Source organism: Cavia porcellus, unplaced genomic scaffold (assembly GCF_034190915.1).
Source record: "Cavia porcellus strain 051 isolate PalLab524CR breed Dunkin Hartley unplaced genomic scaffold, mCavPor4.1 scaffold_8, whole genome shotgun sequence".
NCBI classification, from domain to species: Eukaryota; Metazoa; Chordata; class Mammalia; order Rodentia; family Caviidae; genus Cavia; species Cavia porcellus.
In genome coordinates this window covers 76,888,678-76,908,903 of record NW_026947491.1, presented here as the reverse complement: position 1 = coordinate 76,908,903, position 20,226 = coordinate 76,888,678, and the positions used below count along the sequence as shown (strand labels likewise).

Sequence of the window (20,226 nt, the reverse complement as noted above, 5' to 3'; positions counted from 1 at the left end):
TCCAGATTTTAGAGCCTAATCAGAATCCGAAGAATCACAATCTACCCTTACTCTCCCTCAACAGACTATCATCCACTGCTCTGGCTCAGAAGTTGAAGTCACCAATGGAGTCACCATCAAACATCCACTATTGAAGGTAAAGGATTTCAGAATTTGCATTTGGCATCTTGGGTAAGAATTCTGGAGATCCAGTGTTGAATCTGATTCTATCTAAGTCAGAGCACTGAACATTTTAAATAAATTATTCAATGACACTTGTCATAATTTGTACTGTGGTAAGGTATCCTTTATCAGGGGACTTGAAGGGGATTCATGGGGTTTTACTGTACAGGAGATAATTTGGGCTCAACTCTGAATACAATAGGGGTAAGTAAGAAAGTATAGTCAAAAATCATGCTATAAATCCGTGGGTATGTGTAAAAAGTTCTGGTAACTGATAAATGGAACTAATTGATTCTTACTGAAGGTACACCGAAGTGATCGGCTATTAATTGTGTGATAGCAATAAGTGACAGACTGCATCAGATATTGAAGATCATCTGACTTGATATGGAGGCAGGCTGGGCAAATTAAGATAAAGTGAACAAATAGAATTCTTGCTATAACAAAGCCCTTGTATAGCATGATCAATGACGGTAATTAGTTTGACTCTGATAAATATGGCTAAGGCTTGAGTGAAGAAAAACGCTATCAATGCAAAGAGAAATAGCAAAAGATAGAGTAACGTGGTAAGTGTAAAATATCTTGGGTTCATAGATAAATGAACAGTATGTCTAAGGGAAGAAATAAATATTACATTTTCATTTACAGTATCATTTAACAGGGAAGACTATCTTACAGTACTGACAAGAACTTTATCCAATTTTGCTAAAAGAATATGCAGCAGTATTCATTCAACTTTCATGAAGTTTAGTTACCAAATTTCATTTAATAGTATCAGTACCCATTGATGTTGTAGGCTGACATGTGTACAAAAAGAGTTGGAAGGAATTATATAATATAAATCTATTTAAATGTGCAAATGGAAATGTATGGTCAAACTGAACTAAATGGGAAGGTTGCTCTGCTTCCACAAAAGTATGAGCTGTCAAATTCGCAAAAGTGCTACATCCTTGCACTTGTAGGAGACAGCAAAGGTAACAACAGAAACAGGCTTTTACAAGTGCATTGGAATCTGAAGGCAGAACTTGCAAGATGGATATGGCCCAAGTTCTAGCAAGAGATTTGGAAGTAGCTGATGTGAAACTGTATATTTTAAAGGGCATATGTTCAACATCTAAATAAATAATGTTTGGGTTACCTATTTTTATTAACATTTATAACAGGCACTTAAAATATCAAATAAGAAGTTAATAAATATGCTTCCAGAGAGTAGGAATTATATATTCTTGTTGTACTGCTTGAAAGAGCTTAGAAACATTTTTTTTTCCTTAGAAATATTTGGTAAAATCACTAGTAAAGCCATGTGGACACTTTTTGTGGGTTTTTTTTGTTGTTGTTGTTGTTTTATTAAAAATTTTATTCTTTTATTAGATAGGAAATTATTCTATTTCTTTAGTGAGCTTTGTTAATACAGCAAATGTGTCTATTTTAACCTATGTTACCCAATTTGATGGGTCTTTTCCCCAAATGCTTTATTATCTTCGACTGATAATAATGTAATGATGTCACTTGTCTCATTCCTGATATCAGTAACTGTGTCAACATTTATGGCTAATTTGACTAAGAGCATCTATTATATTTTCGAAGGATTAGCATTTGTTTTCATTTTTCTTATTCTTAGTTGTGGATTTTCTCTTTTGTCTATTTTCTGCTTAATTTTTATTTTGCTCATTTCTAAAGCTTAGTTTGTACTTCTTTTCTTATTTATTGATATAGGGTCAGAGATATTTTATTTTTGAAGTTTCTTTTCTAAATTTATTGTTTACTGTTTTGACTATTTAAACATTGTACCTCATGTATCACCCCAAAATTGCATGTTGTATATTTCAACTTCATGCAGTTCTATTTCAGGTAAATTTTTTTTAAAAAAACTTCCTAAGAAGTTTTAAAGAATGTGTAGTAGAATATTGATTGCTGTCCAAATATTTGAGAAATTTTCATATCTTTCTAATGAACTTGTGTTGTCATCAATGAACATACAGGTCATTTGTATATTTTTAAATTATTGAATTATCTTGTGCCACAGACTATGTCCTTAGAATACAGCAAAGGAAAAAGACAAAAAAAGAATCTATATTGATATTAATTTACCAAATGTTCCATAAATCCAATTAAATCGCTATGATACTGCTGCAGTATCTTCCACTAACTGTTTTTTGTTTATATATTCAATCAGTTACTGAGGGGTGGTATCATTTTGTACTTATGTATCTCTCTTTTCACTAGTAACTATTTTTGTTTAATTTGTTTTGAAAACTTTTATTGATATATGCTTAGTTATGGAATATTTATGCTTTTTGTGAAAATTTATATCTTCATCACTTACTAAACATTTACTTTGAATGTTACAAATACATCACTCCACCACTTTGCTTGTATAGAGTATTTTTTTCCTTTTCTTCTATTATTAATTCATTTTTATTTGTAAACCAAATGGATTTCTTATAGTTATTTAAAGTTATCTATAGTTACCGGTGAAACTATTCTGCACTTACAGTATTTATTAGCTCACTTTTGTTGTTGTTGTTTTCACCTTCTATTTTATTATTTTATCATCATTATTATTACTAATTATTTTTATTATGAGACAGGTTCTCATGTAGTTCCAGCTGTCCTTGAGCTCACTATATAGCCAAGGCTGAACTCAAACTCACAGTAATCCTCCTGCCTCAGCCTCCCAAGTGCTGACATTACAGGCATGTACAACCAAGCCCAGCCTGCTCACGTGTTTCGTGAGTCAGGAACTAGGAAGAAGTAAACTTAAATTTTTAGTTTTCACTTTGGTTGAAAAAATGGATGTGTCTTAAATGGTTCATCTTTTTTTCCACTATTTCTTATTCATGCTTAATGTGAAGAAATATGTTTTATTTTAAGATACATATTTTCTTAGAAATTTTATTTCCATCTTTTTATATCTGCAATTTCTTTCCTGAATTTTCTTTTCTTTCTTTCTGTCTCTATATTGAGCCTGTTGAACATAATGGTAGCAGAACAGTAAAGTTTCATTTTCATTCTAACTTCTGTGTCCTTGATTTTTTTCTTCTCTTTGAATGGTTTTTATCTTAGTTGTGGACAATATTGTCCTGAACATACCTGATCATTTTAACTGGGTGAGTTTTAAATACTAGGTATAAGTATTATGTTAATTAACAATTTTAAAAGATAGCTAGGCAGAAAAATGACTCATTTGTTAATCAACCATGTTTATACTTTTAAAACCAGTGATAAATAATATGTTAATTTGTGATTCGAGTATGTCACAGTGTGTACAAGAGTGAAATGGAGACTGGTAGTCAATTTCTGCATATTTTCTGAATTTCATTTTCTTTTCTGTAGACCATGAATTACCCCAACCGCCATCCTTTCACTTAATAGATCAAGCAAAGCAGTATATTTCTGCCACCTCAGGGCTTCTGTATCAAAACTCACTGGAAAAATAAGACAATTTTAATTCAGAATTTCTTAAATATTTGCTCAGACTTTTCTCCAATCCTTAATTTTTGTTGTTACTTTCTTTTACTCATATTAACTGTTAAAAATTTTCAGTGCCATCTATTCTGTGCTTTAAAATTAAGTCTATGTTAGTTTTCTTTCATTACCTTACAACATGGAAGATAAATTGTTTTGTTTATAAATGTTTATTTTATTCCTCATATCACAGTATAGATATTAACATTTGTTCTTGTGTTATTTTTCTCATTAAATATCCTACTTTATATTATTTTTACCAAATTTAATATTCATCAAAAAAGCATAAGGCATGGGTTTTTTAAAAAATTATTTTCCATCACTATAGGCCAGTACATTGAATTTGTTAATATATCTGACATATAATATATGTCATATCATATACTGTATATCATATATACAATCATCTAGTATCAAGTCCTGACCTAGATCCTCAATCTCCCAAATGAGTGTGTGGTGGAGGTTTAATAAATTGAGAGAAGTTATATGATTTTAGGGCTCCAGGAGGGTCAAAACCCTTTAGTCGAGCTGGAGACTCCAAGGGCTAAGCCAAAGACATCTCTGGATCAGCCCACTTTTATTAGGACCAAGGACAAAAGGTGGGGAAGCTGAGGAAAGTGTGGGAAATGAGCAGGACCTTGGGAGTCATTTCAAAGACTTCTCCTGGTACATTATGCCACTTGAGGAGAACTGTCCTATCTCCCAAGTTGACATTTATGGTAGGAGTGCGACTGCAGGAGTGAAATTCCTTCAGCTGCAGTCTCTATTTACTTTATTAGAGTTGGAGTCAATGTGTCTTCAGCTGTGGCCTTGTCTTGCCCTTTGAGGTATCTCTAGTCTCACAGGCCACTACAGGTCTCAGCCAGGACCAGTGATTCGTAGAGGTTCACTTACTATGATCGGCTCCCATCACCAGGCAAGGGGCCGAGGCCTAGGACAGACTCACAGATAAACATAGAAACCAATTAGTGAATTTTAAATCCTGCTCAGAGCCACTGGATAGTGGTCTCCAACAATCTAGAGTTTAAACCCTCTGTATGAAATTGGAAATAGAATTGTAGTTTGTATGTTTAAGGATGAGATAATTTAAAAGCTTGATTTTTATAAAAGCTCCTACAAAAACGTGAGATTCTATAAAAACTTGATGTCTCACATACATATCAAATACTGTATCCAAAATTAACTGTTTTCTGTTCATTCACAGATGATTAAATTTCATCAAATTAAACATTGTTTTCAAATACTGGATAAGATGAGATGCTTGCGAAAACGTTCTATGGTGTCATTCTTAGGAGTTCTTGTAATTTTCCTCCTGTTTATGAATTTGTACATTGAAGACAGTTATGTTCTGGTAAGTTTTGAAGTCTGGTTGTTTTGTATTTAAAATAAGGATTAAGTCAGCCTAGATTCTGTCCAATTGTAAACTAACTTCTAGTCGTTTGCCAAAGAAAATTTTAGCATGCTTATTTTCTGTCTGTCTCTATATATTTGTTATTAGTAACACTGTCAATGTTACATTTATAATTTTTATGTTTAAATATTTTCTCTAATGCTGCATTATATGATGGTACAAATCTCTATGTCTAATTACAAATAAATTAGTTGCAATGTGTATGCCAAATTAATATGATTAAATCCATTAAGATTTTGAGACTTCCATTTGATATGCATATAATAAACCACAGTTGAAAACCATGTTCCTTCATTTCTCTATTTTTCTATACTATTACTGATATTTTCAAAATTCCATTATCTAAGTAACAATGCAGTTTAGTTGTGCTATTTTGTTTAAATTGTATTCATTACAATGTGTAAGACTTCTTTTGTATATTGAATAACCCTAAGTGATCACCACAGTATATACTTATATTCAGTGAAAAGATCTGAGAAGAAAAGACATTGATGTGAGATCTTGTCAGTAGTTAAAAAGAGATAATAGTAATTAGTGTACAACATATTTTATGGGAAATGTGGAATTATGCCAAAGGTCACATTTTGTATAATTGCACAAAATCAATTTTTCTTTTTAAAAATATTGTTATAAATATCACATCATTTCCTGTGTAATGGTAATATGGTATAATTTTTCACTCCTTTTTCTCTATCTGAATTGAGCCTAAGGTATATTCTCTAAATTTTATATTGTTATAATGAAAGTATTTTAGAAAATCACAGCTTTTCTACTAACAGGAGCTAAAATGTACTCCCTAAAAGCTAGCATGGTAAAAATTTCAGTACTAATTTCGAAAGAAAGATTATGACAATAATCACAAAAACATTTCCCTAAATATTATATCTTATTTAACATGATTTAAAAGCTACCTACTTTTTACCAGATATTATTTTATATCCTAACAGTTAACCACCTTCACTTAATTACAAATTGTCTTAGGATTTCTGCTGCAGATTTTTTTTTTAATTTTTAGCTCCATTTTTTGATGGTGAAATTTCATCAGAATCTAGATCATTATAGGGCATTAAGTATATTAGATTCAAATATAGATCCTAATTTTGTAGACCCTTCATTCCAGTATCTGTGATCAATTCACAAGAACTGAAATTACCACATGCTGACAATTTTTGGCCAGGTATGATTTGGGTCAAAATAGCAAACTTGAAAGACTTACTAACAATATGGCATTTTAGAATGTTTCAGAATTGTACTTCAGGTTTATGAGGTATAAAGATAACAAAGCAAGGTCACATGTCATTTATTTATTTTTATTCTCAGAACCTAAGTAATAAATTACCTAGGATGTCTCACAATTATTCAATTATTTAAGAAAAATTCATTTTTTGCATCTTTCTAATGCTAAACATAAAACATAATTTGTAAAGCAAGCAAATACTATTGATTAAATGCTTCCTATATTCTTGTCCAGTTACATTTATGAGATAGTTTCAAGTACAATTTTAATGTTTCATTTTCAACAGACCTCCAAGACAATTGTACCTAGTAATACCCTTATGACTTTTTGTAACAGAACTTCTAAAAATTCACTATAAAATGTGTAATGGAGCGTCTATCCATTAATAGGGAAATAAAACGGTCTTGCTGTATTGTATACACTTTTATAGTCATATCTAAACATTGATCATACTTAGCTATTATAAAGCAAATGTGTTTTGAGGAAGCAGTTCTTTTACAAAACAATATTTTCTTACTGAAATTCCTCATTCTGTAGTTACATCTAATTCAGTCCAAGTACAGAAAAAAGACTGTTTCTTAGGTTTAAAAATGATAATTTAAAAACACTTCTATTAAATTGGAAAAAAAATGAGTTAAAGTGGTTAACTCAGCATGCCTCTCATCGTGAATTCAATGAGATCGTATTTATATTATTTAAGTTTTCAGTATGTGCTAGGTGATCTGTACTAAATTGCATTGTGAGCTGGATTTTTTCCTGAAGGCAATGTGTATAAAGATTTGAAATATTCTTTAAATGATCAACATTACCTTTCATCAAATTTATTCTTCTAAAATGTTTAGCATGGCTTCCTACTAAAATATAATTATAATGTGTTTAAAAAAAAAAAACATTTCCCTCTAACACTTTCATCTGCTTTTTATAAAGTTTTCTGACTTCATCTTCTGTCTCTTCCCTCAAAAGTCACAATACACACAACTTTGTAACCATTTATTTTAGTAGCGTTTCCTTTGACTCCTGGGAATTAGCATCTCCGATTCAAAGAAATTGGATCAGCAGTTAGAGAAAGGGAGGTCTCCGGAGTTACAACGCATTCTATTCTGTTCTTTTTGTCAGAAAATCCATTTGTGGCCTGAAACCTTAGGCATATTATCAGTTTAGTGTATTTGCTCCTGTATTAGAGAAGGATGTGGCCTCAGTGGGAAGGGAAGCAGAGCCCAGACCAGGGACAAAGACCATTACAAGGCAAACTTAAGTAGACAAGACGCTGCATGCCTGATCAATTTAGCCTCTTGGCTGTGAGTTTCCTCCAAGTAGCCTCTGGGGTATATATTTAGTCTGTAGCTAGTCCATTGAATTGCATCCCCATCCAGAAAATGATTGTCATAAAGCTTTGTCTCATTACTGAGAAACACACAGTACAGTAGCTACGAAAAGAAGGGGCCCAGGGAGAGCCTAGCCGTTCAGTTGGATGCCTCAGAAAGCAGCCGATGAAGCAGACTCAGGTGACAGTCGAATTATTTATTGATGCTGAGACGTGTGAAGAAGCTTGTTCTTGGGAATGTAATAAAGTACTTTCATAAGTTCTATTTCATTTTAAGTTCTGTTATGTCCTTCAAACAAGATGAATGTGTTCAGTCTTATCACAGAAAATGCCTAAATTTGTACATGTTCAGTATAGAAATCTTAAGGGGATACTCAATATCCTGCAGTTTCTTCAGAGTGTAACAATGTATAACACAGAATGGTAAAATAAATTCTATATCATCACGACCACTGTGAATGTCATAGAAGTTATTATACATTCTATATTAATAAGGTACACTACTGCATTACTATGAAAGGAGTTGATGCCTAGAACCTCCTTACTTTCTGACAATCCTAACTGTTTATTATGAAGCTTTAATGATTTTTATAGGTTTACTTGTAGAAACAGATGAAAATACTTATGTATAAGGAGCATAGTTTTAAAATGGTACACAAAATATTCAATATTTAGGGTATAATTTCAGTTATTTCAAACCTCCATAGCTCACGCAGATGTTAAATACATTAAAAACCTTGAAAAAGATCAGAGAAGTTTTCTTTTTTTTTCAAATTATCAGAGCAACATAAAATATAAGAATACATAAATGAACAAAAATATAGGTTCACAAGTATAATTGGAAATATGAAATGATATTCAGAATGAATCTTCATTTAATAAGAGCCATACTGAAATTATATAAATGTCTAGTCATGGTCTACTAATGTAGCTTTTGAACATTACAGTGTAGTTGTAGACATGAAATTTTTGACTTCATCATCTTTTTGAGAATACTGGATATTCCAATCAAGATAAAATACATGTTATGTCCAATCTTCTAGAACAAGAGATTTAATTAATGTTTATTGACCACAAACAAATAATATCAAGACAGATAATACTTAATGATTTTACACTTTATTTTATCTTCATGAGTGGCATTAAATCCTAAACAGAGTAGTAAGAAATAGATCAATATAACAATAGATAGTGAAGTGTGTGTTTTTAAAAAGCCTCCTCAAATATACTCTTGCTAATTATAGTGCCCCCCAAAATAGTAATAACTGACATACATAAGCCAAATATATCATCATTATGCTAATAATGTATAACAAAGGTTTGGTAAAATAGTGATTAGATAATCAATTTCTATGATTGAAATTATATCAAAGAATGAAGAAAAATGAAAACAGTTAATTGCTACCAAGATATATTTAATGTGAATTTGCTTATTTTTCAAAATGTCTATTATAAAATGTTATCATGTGAAAAATCCACTATTACATGGATTAAAAAGGATATTAATCTAAAAAGACTCAGATTTCCCCTACAACAGAATCCCTCATAAAACACATCTGGACTTACACACATACACAAAACAAGTTTCAAAAAGAGCTGAGCACATCCCCTTTATTTGAGACCAATGTATCTTCACTGATACTTGAGAATATTTGACCAAAACATACTGCCGTGTCACAAGGACAATGGCTGACTATTCCCAGCAGTTTTCAATTACACTGAACATATAAGTGTTTTATTGAAAATTCTTAATTTTTGTTGTTGTTTTGGTACCAGGGATTGAATGCATGACCTCATGCTTGCCAGGCAGACCCTTGTACTGCTGAGCTACAAAAAAAAAAAAAAAAAAAAAAAAAAAAAAGGTTATCTAATAGTGTTTTTTTCACTGCTGCATCTTCATAACGATTTCTAAAGTTTCACAATCACATAAATAATATTTTCTGTTTTTGACAATGCTTGAGGAAGAGTATGTGGATTAAATAATTGAAACATGGGGAATTTGATAGAAACTAATATCAGATGAAACTCTAGCATAAATTGACACCAAAATTTAAGATCCATAGTTATGGTAAAAAAAAAAAAATTGAGTATTAACCTGAGTCCATGGAAATTTTTCTGTAAACATTTAATAATGAAGAAAATGACAATATTTGTGTATTCTGTAAAAGAGCAAATGAACTATAATATGAAGAATGAAATATAAGGAAACTGAATAGATTAATAAAGAATTAAAATAAAGGAGAAAAGAAAGGAAAGCTTGAGGTAGACTTCTATAGAGTAGGTTAAAGTGTGGGAAAAGAAAAGTTGGAAATCTGTAGGTCTGAAATTGACTAAGGCAAATTGAATCCTTATATTGGCTTTCCAAAATAAATTGTGTTTTGGCGTATTATTAACATGTACTAGTAACAACTTTTTTTAAAAGAAAGGATTAAAGGAAAGAGAACTTAGCACAGGGGCTCCAGTTAGAAAATCAGGTGACTGATGGTAGTCTTCAAATTATGAGATCAGTAATTGAGACTTACATAGCGTTTCCTATTAAGTTTTTCTTCACTGTATAAGAAGGAGAATTATTCATGACCACCTATCGTATATTTATTTTTTTCTGCTTCTTTCTTCACATTTAGGAGAATAACAAACAACTAATAAGGGAAACATCCACGCATCAACTCAATTCAGAACGCTATATTCATACTTTCAAGGATTTATCTAATTTTTCAGGAGCTATAAATGTTACCTATCGCTACCTAGCCGCCACACCTTTACAAAGAAAGCGTAAGTATCTTTTTGCTTTTACAGAAAAGACTGCATAGATACATTATGTGACCATGATGGCATTTGTTTCATTTTTATCATAATACAAAATTAAGAGATTCATTAATGTAATACACATTAAGGAAACCTTCAGTGTTTCTTCACAGAATACAAACAACTCACCAAATTTCATTAAAAATGAAAATACTGAAGTACCTAATTTTTACTTGGACATTTATCAGTTTTCTGCAGGACAGTAGAGGAAACAAGAAAACTTAATTTACTTCAAAATTTAAAAGTTAACTGTCCAAAATCATGCTGTCTGCATTGCTATCTTTTCAATTTTGCATGGTTTGATTTTATGACTTGCCACCAGTTTTGAGTGAGTGGTGGTAAATGAATTACATTTTGCAAGTGCTATAATAATTACTGAAAAGTATGATGCTAAAAGCAAACAGAAAACAATTTATTCTTTCATGATTCTAGAGGCCAGAACCTGCCATTGTACTGGCAGGTTTTGCACTACCTCCAAATGTTCTAAACTAGAATCTGTCGCCCAAAAATGTAAGTTGAGACAGACTAGGTAGGGAAAAATTAGTTTATTTAAAACTGATATGGCAATGAACACCTGGTTAGGGAGAGAAAAGTATAACTATCTAGAGTCAGCACTCCATCAAAATGATGGAGGGTTTTGAGTTGTTAAATATCAAAAACAGCAAAAAGTGAAGTTACGTCAAATTGACTGCTACAAGTTTATTAACTGACAAAACTTACACAGGACCCTAGATGACAGTCAGTCAGTGGGTCATGCATTTGAAACAATGCTAGCAATAAGAACAAGAAGGTTTCTAATGGAGCTGTTATCATGATGGTGTCAGAGTGTCTTCTGAAACCTGCCGTGTTGGGTCTGAATGATATAACTGACAGTGGCTTCATGCTAAACGTATCCCGTGGCATCATTCCAATCTGGATGTGTGTGTATGACATTCGTAATTCTGTCTCCGACCCTGGCTCTTCTGCCTGCTGGTGTCCCATGGTCATCTTCGGCTTGTGACAGCATAGATTCAATATCAGTCACCATCATCAGTAGCTTTGTTTCCTTTGTCACTGTGAGTCTTCTAATAAGGCCTCAGTGATTGCATTCAGGACCTGGTTCTAAATCTAGAAATACTTCATGTAAAGACTTTTAACTAATTGCATCAGCAACTACTCTACTTCCTAAAAGGTCACATTCTTAGTTTTCAGATATGCATGACTATGCAACACAGTATATTCATTAAAAAAAACTTGATGCCAAAATGTAGCATAATGCAGTTTATACATCCTAAGACATTGTAGCTTATTAAAGAAATAATATCTGATAGGCTGCTCAGAGCAAGAATTACCAGTTTTAATTGTAAGACACCATGCGTTAAAATATGCAAATTATTTTTAAATATTTCAGTGTGAAAAATACAAATTTACAATACATTAGATTCTACTCAAGATGACTATAAACTGAATGCACTGCAAATATGTACTAATAACTAGATAAATACTCAGTGATTCAGTTAAATTTTTAACAAGTTATGTGGAAACCATAAAAACTGTTCCCCTTTTGAGAAGTACTTACGCAATGTGGTTGTGACACTAAGTTGAGGAAACTGATAAATTGATTTAGGTTTCTTTAGAGCTATTTTCCTTTCATCCTACTGCAAATGTTTAGCGTTGTTAATCTGCATTTCATTCCTATAAGGCTGCCACAAATTTTTGTCACCCTGATTGAAACCACCTTCACACCCTCCTTGTGTAAACATTACTGATTCCTCTTTATGCAAAATGTATTAATGTCTGTTGGCATAAATGTCATGACTTTAAGGTAGAGGACAAACATGAGGTGGCTTGGGGCTGGAGATGTAGCTCAGCAGCACAGTGCCTGCCTGGCAAGCATGAAGTCCTGAGTTCAATCCCTGTACAAAAAAAAAAAAAAAGAGGCAGCTTGAATCTTTGCATCACACAACTTGCCTAAGTGTAAGAACAATTTGCACAAGTTACCTCGCTATGTTAGGACTTGTTTTCCTCATCTGTAAAGCAGAATCATAATAGCTAACCTATCCCAGAAGTCCATTATGAGTATTTGAGATATATATAGCAGATAAAATTGCATACTTTCCTGTCTATTGTATAAAAAGTTTTTCATAGGTGTAGGGCATTATTGACTATGAGTGAAAGATGGTGGCTTAAATGTTGATAACGGTTGCAAATAAAATATTTGGGTTTTTCGTCGAAGCCAGAGTTCTAAGCCCAGATAAAAATACATGTAAATCTTGATTTAGATTAGTAAGAAAGATTTTTCTTAGAGCTTTTTCAGTATCGTTTACATCAAATCACATAGGCATCTATATTAACACAATGAATATGATTCATATAACATTTTGTCACTTTCCAAATGGTGATATATAATTTTTATTCAGTTCTGAGTTATGTGAGTATGGGACCATTAAAACATGAAAGTATTTCATAGAAAGATATCAAATATTCTTCAGAGAAGAACTGTCTTTTCTCAGTTTTGTTTTTCTCTAAAAAGATTCAGTTTCTTCTTTTAGATTCTACATCTCAAACTGAAAAATTTCCCAGATAATATTAACATAATAAAATGTGTTTAAATTTTTTAAAGTAATGTTCATGTCTTAGGATGATGTGAAATACATTTGGAAAAGAAGTTTTATATTAATCTCATGATATTTTTTATTATCTAGTTTATATGTAAGATAGATTTCAAACTAAAATTGTCAAACTCCAATTATGAATTCTTTTATAAGACAAGGACAATGAAAATGAAAATACATATTTTCTATGAGAAATTTAAATATAATTAAAATAATAAATTATTAATAATTTTCTTTGTCATCATTGGAGATTACTTTGTCAATCTGAAGTGGAAATTCCTTCCCCTAAATATAGATTTTTTTAAAAAAACAACTTCTATATTGTCTAACATCAATCTCTTTTCTGCAGTGGGTATGTATGAAATGCATGTATGAAAGCTACAGAATTTTAAACAACTATATTTTGCATCACCGCTATTGAACCTTTACATTATGCTTAACATGCAATTATTTTCAATAAAAATATCATTTATGTATAAACTGAAATGAGTTTATATTTAGTTTAATATTTTGTTTATGTAATGTTCTATATATAATCATTCACTATATTTACTTAATGTAATATCAACCCTACAGGAAAAAAATCTTTTCTGTGTCTGTTACTCTAAAACCATCCCATATTTAATTTTTCTTCCTTCTTTATTTTTGTTCAGGGTATCTTACTATTGGAATTTCATCAGTGAAGAGAAGGAAAGGAAACTATTTACTTGATACAATAAAATCAATTTTTGAGCAGTCCAGCTATGAAGAACTGAAAGAAATTTCAGTAGTGGTTCATCTAGCAGACTTTAATTCATCCTGGCGTGATGTCATAGTGCAAGACATTACACAGAAATTTGCTCATCATATTATTGCAGGAAGATTAATGGTAATACATGCTCCCGAGGAATATTACCCAATCCTGGATGGTCTTAAAAGAAATTATAATGATCCGGAAGACAGAGTCAAATTTCGTTCCAAGCAAAATGTAGATTATGCTTTTCTGCTTAATTTTTGTGCCAACACTTCAGACTATTATGTAATGCTTGAAGATGATGTCCGATGTTCCAAAAATTTTTTAACTGCCATCAAGAAGGTGATTGCGTCATTAGAAGGAACTTACTGGGTAACTCTTGAGTTCTCTAAACTTGGCTACATTGGTAAACTCTATCATTCCCATGATCTTCCACGATTGGCACATTTTTTATTAATGTTTTATCAAGAAATGCCTTGTGATTGGCTATTGACTCATTTCCGGGATCTTTTGACACAGAAAAACGTCATCCGATTTAAACCATCTCTCTTTCAGCACATGGGCTATTACTCCTCATATAAAGGCACTGAGAATAAACTAAAGGATGACGATTTTGAAGAGGAGTCATTTGACATCCCTGATAACCCTCCTGCAAATCTATACACGAATATGAACGTGTTTGAAAATTATGAAGCAAGTAAGGCTTACAGCAGTGTTGATGAGTACTTTTGGGGAAAGCCACCTTCACAAGGAGATATTTTTGTTATTGTCTTTGACAATCCAATTGTAATTAAAAAAATTAAAGTAAGTACCGGAACAGAAGATCGGCAAAATGATATTTTGCATCATGGAGCCCTGGATGTTGGCAAAAAAACTAATCTTAATTTACGAGCAAGAACATGTGATACTTACTTAAGACTGGGGGAATTCAAAAATGGAAACTTTGAAATGTCAGAAGTTAATCAAAAAATTCCATTTAACATATATTGTATGAGGATATGTGTCACCAAAACACAAAAGGAATGGCTAATTATTAGGAGTATTAGCATTTGGACTTCTTAGCCAATTAAATCAGAATAATCAACTCCTGAAACAGAGTTTCCTGTTTCTTTTCTTTTCTTTCTTTTTTTTTTTGTTTGTTTCCTTTTTTTCTTTTCTTATTTTTCTATTTTCCTCTTTTGTCACTTTTGTCTTTTAGAAGGAAAGCAATGGATGCAGTATGCTAAAAGCAAAGTTATTTATCTTGGAAGTTTGATTTATACACTGTCAACAAAATTTTGATCTAATACACCCTTTTGTTCATTTTCATTTTTGATGTTGAATATCATTCCATAGTTAATGTTACTTATATTTAATGTTACTTATATTTTATATTTTTAAATATTCGTAGCTTCACAATTTGAGCTATCAAACTTTAACATGAAAGTCTTAGAAGGAAAGAAAAATATTGATTTTTGGATGGTGATTCTTGAAAAGTACTCACCAACTGTATACATTTACTGAAGTAATACATCATACCAACAGATAATTTTTATCAAGCATTTGTGTGAATATGCAGTTGGTTAGAATTATAATCTTATTTTTCTTGTAAATTTAGATTTTCCTTGAGTTCTGTATGTCTACTGTGAATTGGTGTCTATAATTTTATATGTAAGTAGGGCTATGGAAATGAAAAAAAAAAGAAAAATCATTTGACTAAATATTTATATGAAAGGGAATACTGTTCATTGCTTAGAAACATTTAATTGAGCACTTCTTGTTAATAAATTTTCTGTGGGAAGCAGTCTTTTCTACTTTCCCTTTTACAACAATATAGATAAATTCCGTGTTTTCAGATTATTTAAAAACAAAACAAAAGCAAAAAACAAAAAACAAAAGCACAGATTATATTTAATTCATGCATTTGCTAGAAAACAGAGACAGTCTTTAATTAACTTGTTTGTAAGGCATTTCACTATGTGCAGATAATAGAATTGGATTTTATATTTTCTAAACATTTCACATGATTGAATTATTGCAATTATCACAGACATTTTGGAAATATAATGACATAAAGAAGAAAATAAAAACCACACACGTTAGCTGATTTTTTTGTGCTGGCAGAACTATTTATTATAGAAACCAGATAAATCACCAGTAACCAGACAAAGTTCTTTCCTTGCGTGGAGATTGTCTTTTGTGTTGATTAGCTTTGTATTCTCTTGGTATGTAGATCAGACAAAAAAAAAAAAAAAAAAAAAAAAGAAAAAGAGAAAGAAAACTCTGCCATTTTAAAATACCCAGCATAATGGTTTCATAAACCATATTATCACATTGTGAAATAATTCCGGGATGTCCTAGTTGATGCTTTGTGCCATATAAATCCCAATAGTAAACAAAGAGCTACATGTTTACTATCAGGGGTTGGGCAATTGTGACTCTACTCTTCCATTACACCAATTCAGTCCTCCTTCCTGGACAGTGGTACTTTGATATTTGTTAACTGGTTCTGGAAGGCAGGACAAGTACCAAAATAATGAATTTTGTCTGGGCTGGAATGGGTAGCACCTTCCTAGGCAATCAACAACTACAAGTTGTAGTTTGAATATTGAGTACCAAACAAATGAAAATTTCAGGGACAAAATTTTTGCATCAAAATGTTTTGAGTATCAACATTGATCAGTTCCAAACCAATCAGTTGTTAACAAGGTATGGCTATCCTGTGAAGATGAGTTTCTCTGAATATTCTGAGATTTGTCTCATACTTTTGATTTTCAGATGGGCAGCAAAAGCAAAGTAACCCATTATGAAGAGAAACAAATGCTGCTTTATAAGTGCTTATAGAAAAATTCCATTACACATTAAGCATATCTATGGTGTGTGTGTGTGTGTGTGTGTGTGTGTGTGTGTGTGTGTGTGTGCATCTGTATGATGGTAAGAAGAAAAGAGGAAATCTTTGTGTTTTCTCTTCTATCCTAGAACACAATCCTCGTAATCAAAGGTATGATATATTCTAAAACTGGGATATGTTATTTATTTATCCTTTCTAAATCACTTAAATTGAAATAATGTGACTAAAAGAAAAAATTTTTCTTTTCTTTATATAAAATCTATTGTGTGTTTTCTTTTAGTCAGTTACTATAGTGTTGAAGAACATTATGGTGTTTAAGAAAGTGAATATTAAAATATTGTGGCACACCTAAGTCTTAAATTCATAAGAAAATGTAAACACTGCCAATTCCTCTATCTTTGCCTTGATTTAGAGGATCTGGCCAGATACTTAAATATTTTCTCATATTTTATTTTTCTTTTATTAATCAGCTAGCTGGATAACACTGTATATCACAAATTATTAATATATGTCTGTACTCTCAATGGCAAAAGGTACACAATTTTATCCCAAAGATACATACTATCAAAACCTAGATAGATTATAACAAATGAGCTGTAGACTTTTAGATATTCTTTTCAGAATATGTTTTCCAAGGAAAACTGTTGCCATCTTTTAGTTTATGAAAAATGCTTCAGTAAAGATTGTTGAGTGTGTAAGGCAAATCAATGTTTACTAGAGAATAATGAATGCAAATATGTTACAAAAATAAGCCACATTTTATTTTTAGATCCTTTTATTAATATAACTGAGATTGGATAAGTCAGTTGGTCATCTAAGGGCTTCTGATATTTTATACGAAAAGACCATTATTGACCAAGGAAGCATCTTCTTTAAGATTAATTAGGAGCAAATAACCTCAGTCTTTCCAAAAAAGAATCTGAATAAACATAGTTTACATGGCTTAGTATCGCATTTCCTATGAATAAAAACTATGAGTACAGATGTGGTAATCTTGTTTCATATGCAAAAAGCTAAAATTACAATTAGGTTTAACTAATATATAAAGTATTATGTGACCTCTTTTTGTAGTAAACATATATGCTTAATAATAATATATATATAATAAACTATATATTCATATAGATTATTTGCCTTGTTTTAAGAATCCATTGAAAGGCATTAATATGAGTAGCTGAGTCATTTAATCATCATGAAAATATGTTCCTGATAGATTTGAAGCACAAAATATGACATATCCCTTAAATAATATCTCGTATTTTTATACAAATTTAAGTTAACCCCAAAGTTTACTTACAATAGATAAATTTCTCCTTAAGAGAGACTTCCCAACATTTATGGGTAACAAAAAAATTTATCTTGTAAAAGCACAATAAAATTTGGAAAATATACTATTTTTTAAAAAATGTGCATTTTAGAAGCAATAACAAGTACAGATATAAAATTATACATAAAAACATTAATGTGAGCATTTTATAATTGAAACCCATAACTTGTGCAATTTATAGATACTTTCCAGTTTATATAATTGGGTAACTAATGTGTCATTTATATGTCTTTATCTGACATTGCTAAATTTGTTTAAGACTTGAACACACTCTTCTTGGGCTAGTATCCTTTGGTTATTTTATATTGCTATGATAGAAACTATGCTGACAAATAATGGAGTAAAAGGCACAAATGATGAAAATATTTGGTATATGTTTAAATTTTAAAAATTATTGCAATAAAAAACACATTGCCACTATTCCCACTCAAAATACTCTTTTCAAGGAACACATCTATAACATCATTCATGAAGCTTTTAACACCTTTTTAACTGTTTAAAAAATATCAACTTTCTGGTGTCTTTCTAGTGCTCATAAAATTTTCAGTTCACTGCCAGTAAGGAGACTCGGAAATGATGTCCAAACTTAAATTAGGTAGATTATTTCTTGGTCTGCTTGAGTTTCAATGCTTAGACTTTTACTACTTTGAATTTCTTCTCTTCAGTTTGGGATCATTCTTGTTAGGAAAGAAACAGCCATAACTACATAGGCTTTGATTAGTTCTTTATTCTTGTTTATTTCTGCTTTATTTTTAATAATTTCTAAACCTAAAGAGAAAAAGTATATTTTCACTATATTTTGGATAAACACCGAAAACACTGCGTATTTTTGTGCACCTACAACCTTACTCCTCCGCTTACATACACATCCGTGTGTGTATATTATGTCTATATGTTATATTTATACTGTATATGTGTATTTTGCATATGTATGTATGCAAATGCTTAAGCATATTTTTTAAATATGTGCAGATAAACATTTCTGTATGTGTGATAATATTAGAGACAGTCAGAGAAAGAAAGAGGGAGAGTATAAAACTGGAAGTTCTATCCTTTGCAATATTTTTAGCCTCTACATCTGTAATTAGTTGTGGCTTTAGTTTTCTAAACACACTGTCCTCATGATTCTGTTCACTTCCTGAACTTGGATTGGTTACGTATCCTTACATATTCCATGCATGACAATTTTTAAATAGCATAATGTAGATGTTTATGCAAATGTTTATAAAATATTTTTTTCAGAATTTTGGGTTTATAATTCTTTTTATGTGCATTCCTTAATATTTGAAGTTCATAATATGAGTTTATAAACCTTAGGCGTATCAAAATAATAAGGTCATGTTTTCTCAGAATTTTAGTCTTTTCACGTCACTAATTTGTGTCTCATTGTTAGTTTAATATATCCAAAATTGAAATACTTTATTAATCCTTATAATTTCTGAGATGTTTTAGTGCTCTATTTTTAACATTGAAATTGAAATACTGACTTGAAAACATTTTTGGATTGAAATAATATTAGATCTCAGTATCTATTCTGAAAAACATACATATTTTGAGACTAAAATAGATTATATTTGAATCATTAATTTATTTTCTTATTTTACTCTTAGAAAACTTACCAAAAAGTAAGTTCATTATGTGAGACAGTGATATGTAAATTTTATAGACTCATAGAAAAACACAATTTCATTAAGAATATAACATGTTTTACTTATCATTTCTTTGTATTAATGTGTATGCCTTAATTAGTTATCTTTTAAAGAACAAGCCAAATATCTGATGATACTCCATATTTTTCTATTAAAGCAAAATGTTCTTAAAGCACAAATCATTCAATGTAATATACCTGAAATAATCACTTTATTTAATGATAGATTACGGAAAACAATATTAACAATAGTCAGAAACATATTTTCAATATACTGTGAGTTGCATCGCTAACCAATAGTGAATGTAACCTACAATTATCCTAATTAGATAGTTAACTATAACTTGAATATAGGAAAATCATGCAAACAAATCCAGCACATTCTGAAGAAACTCAATTATAAATGACTACAAAAGCATTTACAGAATTAATTTATGGAGAATCCATTGTTCTAGGAGATGCCAGGAATTTTTCTCTTCCATTTTCCCACCCCACTGTCCTTAAATTACCCAAAGTATTACACAGAGATGTCTGGAAATTCCATTTTCAATCACGAAGGTTTAAATTCTATTACAAACCAAATATGTTCATTCTACTTTTCTGTAACTTGAATCAGTTTTCTCTTTGAAGAATATTCTATAAGCTTCTCTACCATGTCTCCAAGTATTTAAAAAATGAATATATTAC

General features: G+C 30.9%; 1 protein-coding gene across 27 annotated transcripts in view; it reads left to right on the top strand.

Moving 5' to 3' along the window:
• Mgat4c (MGAT4 family member C) overlaps nt 1–19,135 on the top strand; it is a 698,044-nt gene extending 678,909 nt beyond the window's left edge. For all 27 annotated transcript variants that reach the window (XM_063255252.1, XM_063255250.1, XM_063255244.1 and 24 more), the window contains 4 exons: nt 65–136; nt 4,835–4,981; nt 10,227–10,374; nt 13,655–19,135. In XM_063255252.1, the coding sequence (XP_063111322.1) occupies nt 65–136; nt 4,835–4,981; nt 10,227–10,374; nt 13,655–14,796 (1,509 nt within the window). In that variant the 3' untranslated portion in view covers nt 14,797–19,135. The remainder of the gene's footprint in view (nt 1–64; nt 137–4,834; nt 4,982–10,226; nt 10,375–13,654) is intronic.
• The last annotated feature ends 1,091 nt before the right edge of the window (nt 19,136–20,226 follow it).